Source organism: Coregonus clupeaformis, chromosome 30, assembly GCF_020615455.1.
Source record: "Coregonus clupeaformis isolate EN_2021a chromosome 30, ASM2061545v1, whole genome shotgun sequence".
NCBI lineage: Eukaryota > Metazoa > Chordata > Actinopteri > Salmoniformes > Salmonidae > Coregonus > Coregonus clupeaformis.
The window spans coordinates 1,889,204-1,902,982 of NC_059221.1; the positions used below are offsets into that span (position 1 = coordinate 1,889,204).

At 44.2% G+C, this 13,779-nt stretch overlaps 2 protein-coding genes across 2 annotated transcripts; both read left to right on the plus strand.

Moving 5' to 3' along the window:
* Positions 1-492: 492 nt before the first annotated feature.
* Positions 493-3,767, plus strand: LOC121546449 (myb-related protein B-like). Its single transcript, XM_041857728.1, has 5 exons — positions 493-597; positions 818-889; positions 1,032-1,123; positions 1,250-1,471; positions 3,689-3,767. Exons 1-5 carry the CDS (start codon positions 493-495, stop codon positions 3,765-3,767), a joined length of 570 nt encoding a protein of 189 aa, XP_041713662.1.
* A 3,868-nt stretch (positions 3,768-7,635) lies between these two features.
* Positions 7,636-11,810, plus strand: LOC121546548 (uncharacterized oxidoreductase At1g06690, chloroplastic). The gene is made up of 8 exons (XM_041857801.2): positions 7,636-7,765; positions 8,028-8,140; positions 8,415-8,515; positions 9,232-9,300; positions 9,573-9,720; positions 9,904-9,983; positions 10,165-10,258; positions 11,071-11,810. Exons 2-8 carry the CDS (start codon positions 8,029-8,031, stop codon positions 11,475-11,477), a joined length of 1,011 nt encoding a protein of 336 aa, XP_041713735.1. The 5' UTR covers positions 7,636-7,765; position 8,028; the 3' UTR covers positions 11,478-11,810.
* Positions 11,811-13,779: the final 1,969 nt, after the last annotated feature.

Consider the following 13,779-nt stretch of genomic DNA (forward strand, 5'->3'; position numbering starts at 1 on the left):
ACAAATCTGATTTCTGGCCATGCAACTTGTCTGGTCAAATCTGATTGATTTGCCCTCAAGTGTTTAAAAAAAATTAGCTAATGGGGATCCCTAATAAATACAAAAATAACCCTGCACACACACTGGTCTTTACAATGACAACTACCGTTGCCATGTCAGCAAATTACTGCTGTCTGAACACACACAAATCCAATTTGGTCACTTGTAACTTGTTGTTTGGACAGTCAGTATCCCAAAATGGATTTGAAAAGCAAAACTGATTTGAGCATTAAGGCCTGCAGTTTAAACAAGGCAGCTCACATGAAATAGGTTCAGCTCAATAAAGCAGCTGGTATGACTGGTAAGTGATAGCAGCTGTGAAGAAACTTTATAATTGATAGGCACATCCATGTCTCACTTAAACATCAAATTAGATTGAATCCAGGTGTGCTAGAGTTTTATGCCTTCCTCTGGTCTCTCCTTCTTGTCTTTTTCTACCTGTTTATTTGCAGCATGCAGAGTGACGATGGAGACGAGATGCTGTGTGTTGACACAGACTCTGATGTGGCGGAACAGAGGGAGAGTTGTAAAGTTAAAGTGAAGTGGACACATGAGGAGGTGAGTGATTGATCTGGACTTAACTTGAGCTCTTGTCCCATAACTCTAAAATGGCCTCCTATACTTGTATACAGTCCTCTGTAACCTAAACACTAACCAGAGGCTCTCAGCTCTGACTAATCTAAAAGTGCTATAAAGAGTGAGTAGAATAGTAGCAGCTGCTCTGTAGTTAGCAGGTGCAGTGGTATTTTCTCTAAGTTGTTTTCTCTTGTACTTGTAGGATGATAATCTAAAGATCCTGGTGCACAACTTTGGAAAAAGTGACTGGAAAACTATTGTCAGCTTCCTACCAGTGAGTATTGGGGACAGATATAGTACAGGCTATATGGCTGAATTGTAGAAGATAATTATAGTCCTATTTTTTCCTATTAGGATTGATACTATGAATAAGAGCCTTATCTGTGTAAAACCTTACAAAAGTTTATTTCCTCTAGGGACGCACAGAGTACCAATGTATGCACCGCTATATGAAGGCTCTGGATCCAGATATAATCAAGGGTACTTGGACCAAGAAGGAGGATGACAAGGTGAGCATCAACAAGCCAATGTCATTATACAGACAGACAGACAGATGGTTTACTGTCCTTAGAGGAAAATTATTTCCACAGCCCAATAGTTATCCTTCCCCTTCTTTCATCCTTGTCTCTCTGTGGGTCATTGAGCTGGTGAGTAAATATGGGACCAAACAGTGGGCGATGGTGGCCAAGCACCTGAAGGGCCGCCTTGGGAAGCAGTGCAGGGAGCGCTGGCACAACCACCTCAACCCGGACGTTAAGAAGTCCTCATGGACCCCAGAGGAAGACCTGATCATCTACAAAGCCCACTGCGTCCTGGGGAACCGCTGGGCTGAGATCGCCAAGCTGCTATCTGGAAGGTAATTTGCCACAGCAGGGTGTAACATTAACGTTTTTCATCACTGGCCCATTAGGCTAGTTGACCCGGTCACGTCAGTTGACCCAAAATCTACAGTTTAAATGCATTGGGGTCATGCAGGGCTCATACGTTAGGGTGCTGTGTCTATTATTCAACTACGCATAGGCAACATTTTAATATGGTATGTATTAAAAGCTGCATAATATAAATGAATAAAACGAAATAATTTTAGCTAAGTCTAGTAATATTTAACTAGTTATGCTGTGCTCTGATTTCAAGAAGTTATGACTCTTGGTGGTGCTTGAATGAACAGCCAATCATATTGCTCAAATAGCCAGACTTTTAAGCATGTGTTTTCAATAATGTGGTGCGGAATCCGATGCTGCCCCAGTAGTTTTCAATGGAAGATCGCAGCAGTGCACAGAGATCTCAAACTGAACAGCCAAAATGCGCGTAAAATGTTGATCGAGCCAGTGGCTGTCGAGATCAACTGGGCCAGACATGTTTTTATTGGCCCGCGGGTCATCATTAATCATTATAATGTCAAATCCTGCCACATGCAATGAAATGGGTCGCATTCAGATCCTACAGTGAGGGGGAAAAAAGTATTTGATCCCCTGCTGATTTTGTACGTTTGCCCACTGACAAAGAAATTATCAGTCTATAATTTTAATGGTAGGTTTATTTGAACAGTGAGAGACAGAATAACAACAAAACAATCCAGAAAAACACATGTTAAAAATTTTATAAATTGATTTGCATTTTAATGAGGGAAATAAGTATTTGACCCCTCTGCAAAACATGACTTAGTACTTGGTGGCAAAACCCTTGTTGGCAATCACAGAGGTCAGACGTTTCTTGTAGTTGGCCACCAGGTTTGCACACATCTCTGGAGGGATTTTGTCCCACTCCTCTTTTTAGATCTTCTCCAAGTCATTAAGATTCCGTGGCTGACGTTTGGCAACTCGAACCTTCAGCTCCCTCCACAGATTTTTTATGGGATTAAGGTCTGGAGACTGGCTAGGCCACTCCAGGACCTTAATGTGCTTCTTCTTGAGCCACTCCTTTGTTGCCTTGGCCGTGTGTTTTGGGTCATTGTCATGCTGGAATACCCATTTTCAATGCCCTGGCTGAGGGAAGGAGGTTCTCACCCAAGATTTGACGGTACATGGCCCCGTCCATCGTCCCTTTGATGCGGTGAAGTTGTCCTGTCCCCTTAGCAGAAAAACACCCCCAAAGCATAATGTTTCCACCTCCATGTTTGACGGTGGGGATGGTGTTCTTGGGGTCATAGACGGTATTCCTCCTCCTCAAAACACGTTGAGTTGATGCCAAAGAGCTCCATTTTGGTCTCATCTGACCACAACACTTTCACCCAGTTCTCCTCTGATTCATTCAGATGTTAATTGGCAAACTTCAGATGGGCATGTATTTGTGCTTTCTTGAGCACGGGGACCTTGCGGGCACTGCAGGATTTCAGTACTTCACGGCGTAGTTTGTTACCAATTGTTTTCTTGGTGACTATGGTCCCAGCTGCCTTGAGATAATTGACAAGATCCTCCTGTGTAGTTCTGGGCTGATTCCTCACCGTTCTTATGATCATTGCAACTCCACGAGGTGAGATCTTGCATGGAGCCCCAGGCAGAGGGAGATTGACAGTTATTTTGTGTTTCTTCCATTTGCGAATAATCGCACCAACTGTTGTCACCTTCTCACCAAGCTGCTTGGCGATGGTCTTGTAGCCCATTCCAGCCTTGTGTAGGTCTACAATCTTGTCCCTGACATCCTTGGAGAGCTCTTTGGTCTTGGCCATGGTGGAGAGTTTGGAATCTGATTGATTGCTTCTGTGGACAGGTGTCTTTTTATACAGGTAACAAGCTGAGATTAGGAGCACTCCCTTTAAGAGTGTGCTCCTAATCTCAGCTCGTTACCTGTATAAAAGACACCTGGGAGCCAGAAATCTTTCTGATTGAGAGGGGGTCAAATACTTATTTCCCTCATTAAAATGCAAATCAATGTAGGACATTTTTGACATGCGTCTTTCTGGATTTTTTTGTTGTTATTCTGTCTCTCACTGTTCAAAAACACCTACCATTAAATGATAGACTGATCATATTTTTGTCAGTGGGCAAACGTACAAAATCAGCAGGGGATCAAATACTTTTTTCCCTCACTGTATGTTGACCTAGCAAGATTTGTACATTTCTACCTCTGACAGGACTGACAATGCTGTGAAAAACCACTGGAACTCAACCATCAAACGTAAAGTAGAGATGGGAGCATATTATGGACAATGACGGGAGCCCACTACTACCCACTACTCTGGAGCAGGGCGAGGTCAGCCCTGTGTATTCTTCACATACTAACAAGCACCATGGTTCAACTAACCCATCACCCATTACTTTGGAGCAGGGCAAGGTTAGCCATTTGTATTTCTCACGTTTAACTAATTTGATTTACTTGAACAAAAAACAGAGGTACCTGTATATGCTTTGTGTACTCAAGGTAAATTGTGGCGGTTTGAATATAGTGGTTCTTGTTTGATAACCTAGGTTATCTTTGCTTGCAGGTGGATTTCCGTTGTGATGTTGTATTAGACTCAGAGCCTGAACCTCCAGAGGTGGTAAGAATGCCATGTCCTTGACTGTTACTCTATTTGCACAACCTCACCAACACTGCGTGTACAAAACATTAGGAGCTTCCTAATATTGAGTTTTTAAGAAAATTGCAGAAAATATGCAGCAGAAGTCCGACGAGAGCGGATTCATTGCTTTAACTAATTATGACAAATGTTAAGAAAATGTCGAGCGACGTAATGACTTTTCAAATAAGTTACATTACATGTTGGCTGACAATTTGTTAGCTACGCTATCCTTACGAACCGCATAGCATTACAGCAGTATGTACCAGTTAGCTAGTTACCTAACGTTAGTTGGCTACTAATACATCGAACTTGCCAGGCAGTGTATTAACTATCTGCTATCTAACTAACTACCAAACGTTTGACTTGATTATTCACATCATTCTTAGCTAAGTGGTATAGTCGTTGTGCGTTTCAATGGACATTGTTAATTCTGGCTATCTACTCCGATTTCAGAGCACTCTTGCGCAGAATAACTGATGAATTTAAGAACGCTGAACACCTGTTGAATATGCCGGTGTCAGTAAACGTGAGATGTTCTCTCTTTTGTGTCTGGAAGTAGCTAGCCAACGTTAGCCAGTCAGCTTGGGTGCTTGACTGCCGTGGAACGCTCGGATCAACCCTACTCCTCGGCCAGAGCGTCCAGTGTGTGCTCTGAATGCTCCGAGAGTGAAAGGCTCTGAATTTATGAACGGACAATCTGACAACGCTCTGGATTTACTGCAGTGCATCTCCTCCTCATGGACTGCACCATATTTGCCAGTTCTTGCTGTGAGATGTTACCCCACTCTTCCACCAAGGGACCTGCAAGTTGCCGGAAATTTTTTGGGGGAATGCCCCTAGCCCTCACCCTCCGATCCAACAGGTCCCAGACGTGCTCAATGGGATTGAGATCCGGGCTCTTCGCTGGCCATGGCAGAACACTGACATTCCTGACTTGCAGGAAATCACGCACAGAACAAGCAGTATGGCTGGTGGCATTGTCATGCTGGAGGGTCATGTCAGGAAGAGCCTGCAGGAAGTGTACCACATGAGGGAGGAGGATGTCTTCCCTGTAACGCACAGCATTGAGATTGCCTGCAATGACAACAAGCTCAGTCTGATGATGCTGTGACACCCCGCCCCAGACCATGACGGACCCTCCACCTCCAAATCGATCCCGCTCTAGAGTACAGGCCTCGGTGTAACGCTCATTCCTTCGACGATAAACGCAAATCCGACCATCACCCCTGGTGAGACAAAACCGCGACTCGTCAGTCAAGAGCACTTTTTGCCAGTCCTGTCTGGTCCAGCGACGGTGGGTTTGTGCCCATAGGCAATGTTATTGCCGGTGATGTCTGGTGAGGACCTGCCTTACAACAGGCCTACAAGCCCTCAGTCCAGCCTCTCTCAGCCTATTGCGGACAGTCTGAACACTGATGGAGGGATTGTGCGTTCCTGGTGTAACTCAGGCAGTTGTTGTTGCCATCCTGTACCTGTCCCGCAGGTGTGATGTTCGGATGTACCGATCCTGTGCAGGTGTTGTTACACGTGGTCTGCCACTGCAAGGACGATCAGCTGTCCGTCCTGTCTCCCGTCCTGTAGCGCTGTCTTAGGCGTCTCACAGTATGGACATTACAATTTATTGCCCTGGCCACATCTGTAGTCCTCGTGCCTCCTTGCAGCATGCCTTAAGGCATGTTCACGCAGATGAGCAGGGACCCTGGGCATCTTTCTTTTGGTGTTTTTCAGAGTCAGTAGAAAGGCCTCTAGTGTCCTAAGTTGCCTACCGTCTATAAGCTGTTAGTGTCTTAACGACCGTTCCACAGGTGCATGTTCATTCATTGTTTATGGTTCATTGAACAAGCATGGGAAACAGTGTTTAAACCCTTTACAATGAAGATCTGTGAAGTTATTTGGATTTTCACTAATTATCTTTGAAAGACAGGGTCCTGAAAAGGGGACATTTCTTTTTTTTTTTGCTGAGTTTAGTATGTAGTGTATATACTCATTAAGTATGTAGTATACAGTATGGGTATTTTAACACAGCTCTGGATTCACTTGATCAGTCTGTCATGGAAAGACCAGGTGTCCTTAATGTTTTGTACACTCAGTGTATGTCTGTGGGAGACCAAACAGAAGTGATATGTCCCGTGTTATTTTATCCTCCTATCAGGCATAATGTATTACTATAACCAAATGGAGACTGTTGAGCATTTTTTTTCACTGTATATTCTTGAAACATTCAACCCGTTTCACCCATTTTCTTTGATCTCTGTAGATGAGGCAATATAGAGAGGTTAACAGTCGGTTAACCCAGAACTAAAGTCTCGTGTAATGCTTGATTACCATTTATGTTTACGTAGTCTATCCAAGAGAGATTAGGTGAGAATCAACCTCCAGAGGGCAGTCGCGCGGTCTGTGAACATTCTTAGGAGGTACGTTAAAGCCAATCCTTAGTGTCATGGCAGCAACAGTGCTCCGCAGCAACATTAAGTGTGCACCCACTCCGTTGGCCCCAATGCAATACACTACAGGCCTGCCTATAAATTACATATTGGATTATAGAGAGAAAAATATTCAAGGTGCCGAAGCGAAATGTATTTATGCCAATGTATGTGCTGCCCCTCATACCTGATTCACTGCTGGGCGCGCAATATCTAGTGCCCCTATATTTAGTGTGGTCTCAATCAAATGATCCATAGTTTATACTAGGCTGTAGGCCTAGGCTATACGAAGTGCGTGCTCGGAGAAGCACAGGGCAAAGTTTTTTTGAGCTGCTGGGATGGTGTAAATAAAACTAGGCTACACTACATTACACACTGCAATGGATATCCCAATCATGAGCCCTGCCCTGCTCTTGGTGATGCATATTATCTTCATCCTGATGTAGCTAAGAGTTCATATGATGGAGTGTCAGTAGCGCAGCTCAATCAAATCTCAGACACCCAAGATATTGGGAATGAATACTACCACTTAGAGACAGAAAGATGTGGTAGAGGTTTATCAGATGAGGAAATCATAAGCTCTATGAAAACTGAATCAGATGAGCAACATGTAACTGGAGAGGTTGACATCGAAATAAGCGAGGATACACTGAAGTGTATTTTGTCAGATTAGGCAAATTTTGGAGGGTTCAGGTTTACCACTCCAAATAATAGTGTGTTTATGTTGACTCTTGACGAATGGGAGACGTTCCATTCATGAAGAAGTGGTAGGTATTTTAAAAAGTTCTCATTGGTAGGCCTGCACCGCTGAGATGTACAATATGTAGGCTATTCCATATACAGTGATTCGCATTGTGGCTATTTATTTGACCATGGAACATATTGTAGAACCCACATTTAATGCAAATGCCACTTAAATATGAACAAAAATGAATCATTGTTAATTTTTAGACAACTATTTTTCACATAGTATGAATAAATAATGGTTATTGACACATTTCTACTATTACGTGAGGGACCTTTATTTCGAAAATTTCCGAAGTACTTTTTTAGTGTTGCTGACGAGACGCTGATAAACCAACCATTGGTTGAGAACAACAGAGCCTTGCGTAAACTGCGTAACATGTTTTGTAATGTTTTTTTTATTACAGTTGGCAGTAGTTAGCTAAACACACTCAGAGGCTGTGTTGTGTAAACCATCTACACAGCAACTACATCGCAAAGAAAGGTAAATAATATTTTAGTCCAAAATGTTGCACACCCCAGTTATATATTTTGTCGTGGGAGTTAAGTTTGATAACAGCTAAGCTGCTGGACGTATCAACAACCGTATGATGAATGTCGAGTTGAAATGAACCAGCTACTTTCTGGATTAGTTATGATGTCAGTTCAACAGATAAGTACACCCCGAAATGTTGAAATGCATTTGATCAAGAAAGTGGTTTATTTTAGTATGGAATGCAGTGTGTTTACTGTCCTGTATTTTTTAGGATGGCTCAAGTGCCCAAAATTAGGCTGGCAGGGGGCTTGGAGATCTGCCGCATCCTGAACGGCATGTGGCAGGTATCAGGTGCTCATGGTCCGGTGGATCATCCCAAAGCAGGTAAACTTAAAGTATGGTAATAGTTCACTCCAAATTCAAATTTGTTGACACGTTTTTAGACCTTAAGTGTCTAGCTAATGTCTTACATGAGTGAGTGTCCCACACCATATTTTGTCCAGTTCTAGCTATAGCCCATCAGTTCCATACAGTATCAATGGAATAATGGGTACTATATAATAACAATTTTTTAGATGATGCTGCCTGTTATAGCATTTTTTACGCACAATTTGTATTTCCCTAACAGTTATTATCAAACCCCCTTTTCCTATTCCAGTGCAGGCGATGCAAGCCTATATTGATGCTGGCCTAACAACTTTTGACATGGCAGATATCTATGGACCAGCAGAGGAGATTTTTGGACACTTCAACAGCCAGGTATGAGTTGTTGTTGTAATTTACACCACACAAACTCCAGATTATGAACCTATTGGATTAAAAGTGTAAGTAAATATTTTTTTGTAGATTATATGAACATTGATTTCAGATCTGTGTGTGCAAGTGGAGCAGCACCCTTGAATTGGCACAGGAGGGAGCTAATGTAGCACAGTTGATATTCGGCCTTTGGGCTGCTCAGTCTCGCGCTCAAGAATCAGGGGAGAGATGGCGTATGGAAGATCAGTAAATTCTCTCTCACTCATACACACACATGAAAAGCCCTTACACATCAAGCCTTAGTCATACACACATGTCTTACACACACTCTTTATTTTCACCATTAACATTGGTTTTAATATGAAGATTTTATTTGCATCTTCATTTATTGATTCCATTGGATTTCAGACCTTGTCGGTGCCCAGGCACGATGCATCTCACACAGTTTTGACTTGATGTGTTTTGACACCTAGAATAATGTCCTCTGAGAATGCTTCCCAACTCAACCTCTCTGAGGATTGAATCACCTTCATCATGACACTGTCTGTAACTGGACACATCTGCTCTGCTCTCACATGTGAAACGGAGAGATTTATATGGTCTCTCACGTCTGACTGAAAAGTGTCTGAGATCTTTGAGGGGATTATGTGGACTGAGGATGTTATTATACAAAGTGTGGTACACCACCAGACTGAGTACATTTTGTGAATACATTTCAGTGTGATGCTGCACCACCCCTGCAGGGTTTGACCAAATGGGTGCCACGACCTGGACCAATGGACCGCAAGGTGAGTCTTTAATACAGACTAGTGTGGGAAAAATCATCCTACAAGTTCTCCACCATCCAGTCAAATCTGAAAGCTAAATACTGTATATCACACCCACCAGTTAACAATAGGGCAGTGTCTCAGGACAACATTCAGCTCTGTGAGAGACTCCCTTAACTGAACCAGAACAGACACCTCAAAATAGAATCAGATATGTCACTTGGCTGAAACAAAAGCCTGCACCCTCACCAGCCATAACAGGGTAAGATAACTTTAATATGTCTTGTCACTAGGTTGTGGAGAAGGCGTTGCAGCGTTCCATGTCCCGTATGCAGGTGGATTCTCTGGACTGTGTGCAGTTCCACTGGTGGGACTACAGCGATAATAGATACCTGCACGCCCTGGGGCACCTGTCTGATCTGCAGCAGGATGGCCTCATACGTAGGTCATCTTATACAACCATTTACTATTCCCATGCACACAAGCTCTAACATCATCACTTTTTAGTGTGATAAGATTGTTAAGATTCACCATTCAGCCATGCACCTTATGTACTTGTTGATGAGCTGTGCCTGTTTGTCAAATTTAGATGTACTCCTTGTTTTCTGTCGTCTTACTCTTCAGGAGAGCTGGCCCTCACCAACTTTGACACTCAGAGGCTTGAGGAGATCACAGACAAAGGGATCGGAATCTCCAGTAACCAGGTACAGTGCCTGCTCCCTCATGCGTTTGCCCCTTCTTTCTCTCGCTTTCTCACTAGCTTAATGGGAGGCAATTTCCTTATGCCTTATAGAGTATTGTGAAATCTCTGTGCATGTTCAGTACATTAGTCTGCATCAACGTTCAGTATGTCCAGTATTAATGTCCAGTGATGTTTCCTTCCAGGTGCAGTACTCTCTGATCGACCAGCGGCCTGCTGCTAAGATGGAGGCTGTCTGCCTGTCTCACGGCATCCAGCTCCTTACCTATGGAACTCTGGGTGAGGACCGGTCTGAGGTCATCACAGCCACTGCTCTACTCCTACTGGTGCTACTTGGCTGCTCTAGGGTTGAGCCATTTAAGAGGATGAAGAAGCACAAGCATTCATGTCACTGCCCTGAGAGACTCAGTGGTGAAAGGTTGGGTTAGGTCCCAGTTAGCCTGGCCCAGGTCTGTATGGGGTTTAGCCAACCTATCTGACCTATAGATCTAGACCAGGCTAGCTCACAGTTACTGTTGCAACCTCAGTGACCAGTTATGGTCTATTTTTTGCAAGTTATGTGATTTACAATATTATATCGTAAATCACATAACTTTAGACAGACCAATTAGTGCTCCTTCTAATCAAGGACCACTTGATATTCTGATCTGATATTGCCCGGAAATGACTGACGCTCTCGCATATGTCCGTAATGAAAAACATAACGTACTCTCGGCAGATATATTGTAGAGAAAAATATTCTGTGAGATACTGCATGCTTTGCTTTTATACTTTTTGATGCATTATGGTAATTAGTATTATTGAAATTAATACGTTATTTAATATAGTGTTAGCGATTTTAGAAATCCTTTCCATATTGACTCTTGCCATGTGGGGTGTAGTGATATAAAATGGTGGTGATCTAAGATGGAGACCAAACTGACGATGCATCTCTGCTGTTTCTCTGCCCCCCTCTTCACCCTATTCCCTCACATTCTATGTATTTCCCTCTCTTCCTGTTTCCTCATCTTTACCCTGTCTCTCTCTCTTTCTGTATCCACCCCCTCCCTCATCCATCTTTTTGAACCTCCATCGCTCTGTCCCCCCTCTAGCCGGTGGTCTACTCTCAGAGCGCTATCTGGGGAAGGCGGAGCCTACAAGCAGGGCGGAGCTCAACACCGCCTCCCTCAGTAAGTACAAGAAGGTGATTGACGGCTGGGGAGGATGGGGGCTGTTCCAGGAGCTGCTGGTTGCCTTGGACACGGTTGCCCAGGGCCACAGCTGCTCCATCGCCAACGTGGCTACCCGCTATGTTCTGGACCGGCCAGCGGTGGGCGGAGTCATCGTGGGCTGTCGTCTCGGTGTTGCCGGGGCGGAACACATCAAGGACAGCCTGCGCAGCTGCAGCCCAGAGTTGGAGCTCACAGCGCAAGACCTGCGCACCATCGACAGCGTGCTGCAGCGCTCGCGTGACCTCATGAGCCTCATCGGAGATTGTGGAGACGAGTACAGGAACTAGAGCAGAATAGAAAAGATGGACCAGAGCATCTGGGTTGGAGGGAAGTAGAGATAGGGTACTGGAGGAAGAACATGTAAATGTGTGAATATATGTGTGTGTATAGATGGTGGGAAGTTAGAGGATGGCAGGAGTAGAAGGAAATGTGGCGGGAAGAGAAGGCGTGGGGGGCTGGAACTAGAAATGGCAGATTGGAGAGGCATGAGGGAGAGTGAATAGCATGAACTATGACAGAGCACACAGATATACAGCCTTTCACTTTTATTTTGTAAAATAATGTCAACGTGTGATAAATGTTACCCTGTACCCATGCAGTATAATAAAGAATGTAATGTATATAGCGCCATTATGTCTCTATATGTGTATGGAAAGGGCTTTTAAGTAAAATAAGAGATTGACCTAGAGCAGCTTGCTTAATTTACAATACGAACAATAGATATTGATATTTTTGTTTTTAAAAATGTCCTCTTCCTGTGTTCTTTTTCATGACATCCCTTCAGACAAGGAGAAAGTATTTATTTCTGTTACATTACTCAAAAGATGGAAATGTCCCTGTGTTTGAGGTGGACCTTTGTTTGCAGTATGCTGGTTTTGTGTGTGTGTGTGTGTGTGTGTGTGTTTGAGGGTTACTAGGGTGGAAGATGTGGGCAGGCCTATCTGGGGAACAATTCCACTAGGGAAGGAGACCATGGTGGAGCCTTCTGATGTTCCTTGACAGAGCTAGCTGACCGGCTGTTCATTCAAGGGTGTGGATATACGCAAACAGGAGGGGTCAGAGGCAGATTTGGGTTGGGGGTAGCACTGAGGGGCAATTAGATGGCAGGCTGGAAGATTGGGGGTGGGTGCCAGCTGGGGGGCAGGAGCAGGGGTATTTTGGGGGGGTCAGTCTCCATCTCTTGTAGCCGTGGTAATGACGGGGAGGCATTGAAACTGTACAACAGACAGATGCTCTAATGACCACGAGGATGCCCCCAGACTGCCACTATCGCAGCTGCTGCAACTCACAGTGAGGGTACCCACTGCCTGGGGTTAAAGGTCAGCTACAAGATCACATGTACTCCCCTATGGGGAAACCCACACTATGCTAGAGTACAGTGAGTACCATGGACTAAGACGTCCAGTAAAACTACAGTCTCTCACCAAGGGACTGAGATTAGCCTGCTTCAGCGTGCCTCAGACTAAGGGCTCGATTCAATCAGATCCGCATTAACCAACATCCGCATAGCAGTTGTTTTGGCAGTGTCGGAGGTTGACCTGTGTTAGAGCTGTCAAATCCACAAGTGTCTCCCGGAATTGCACATACAGTAAAGCAGACATTGCCTGCAGAGGGTTGCATTAACAGAAATCCCATGCATCCTTGTTTACAAGTTCGAACACTAGAATGTGAGATGTAATCTACATCTAGATTAGGATGATAGAAATCCTCATTATTTAGTTGAATGATTTTTCAATTTGAGTGTAATTATCCCATTCTGAACTTCTAACACGAGTGAGGCGGGTGTGGCTTAGTGACAATGACCGCAAGAGCAGCTGCTCACCGATTTGACGGCTTCAACGCAGTTCCACCTCCTACACCGCCAAACATACGCTATGCGGGTGTCTGCTATTGCTGAATCTAGGCCCTAAACACCTTATTTTCCCCAGCTCAGCGGTCTTCAGGTTAATGTGACAGCAGCCATGTGTGGTGGGCTACTGTGTATCTATCAGCCTTACTCTCTCTTATCTTGATGGATGACCCATATGTATAAAGAGCATCTCTGTCTGAAGTTTCATGCACACACACATGCTGAAGTGCCCTTGAATCGTTCAATAGGCTTTTTAATTATTAAAACACATGAAATATGCACAGCACGTTGTGGATGGTGGATATGTGCTTGTATGTTCATCTCTCAATGCAGCGTACATACAGGGCCCATAGTCCAGACTGTTAGCAGACACACTGCACCAGATTTGATCAGGTGTGGCACAAGCCAATGTGTGTCTGTGTTTTTTATTTATTTGTATTGAATAATATTATGCCATTTAGCAGACGCTTTTATCCTAAGCTACTTAAAGTCATGCGTGCATACATTTTTTATGTGTATGGGTGGTCCCGGGGATCGAACCCACTACCTTGGCGTTACAAGCGCCGTGCTCTACCAGCTGAGCTACAGAGGACCACATACTAAAACATACAATGTACCTGCAGTGAAGCCGATCAACATTTACATTACATTCAGTCATCTAGCAGACTCCCATGCAGAGCGACCCACAGGAGAAACCAGGGTCAAGCGCCCCGCCCAAGGGCACGTCGACAGATCTCCCA

What these genes read in the sequence shown, in the direction of transcription:
- LOC121546449 (XM_041857728.1), top strand. Translation starts at nt 493, where the DNA reads ATGCAGAGTGACGATGGAGACGAGATGCTGTGTGTTGACACAGACTCT. An exon ending in TGAAGTGGACACATGAGGAG is followed by an intron (nt 598 to 817) that starts GTGAGTGATTGA and finishes TTGTACTTGTAG; the next exon opens with GATGATAATCTAAAGATCCT. An exon ending in ACCAAGAAGGAGGATGACAA is followed by an intron (nt 1,124 to 1,249) that starts GGTGAGCATCAA and finishes TGTCTCTCTGTG; the next exon opens with GGTCATTGAGCTGGTGAGTA.
- LOC121546548 (XM_041857801.2), top strand. Translation starts at nt 8,029, where the DNA reads ATGGCTCAAGTGCCCAAAATTAGGCTGGCAGGGGGCTTGGAGATCTGC. An exon ending in TTGGACACTTCAACAGCCAG is followed by an intron (nt 8,516 to 9,231) that starts GTATGAGTTGTT and finishes AATACATTTCAG; the next exon opens with TGTGATGCTGCACCACCCCT. An exon ending in TCGGAATCTCCAGTAACCAG is followed by an intron (nt 9,984 to 10,164) that starts GTACAGTGCCTG and finishes GTTTCCTTCCAG; the next exon opens with GTGCAGTACTCTCTGATCGA.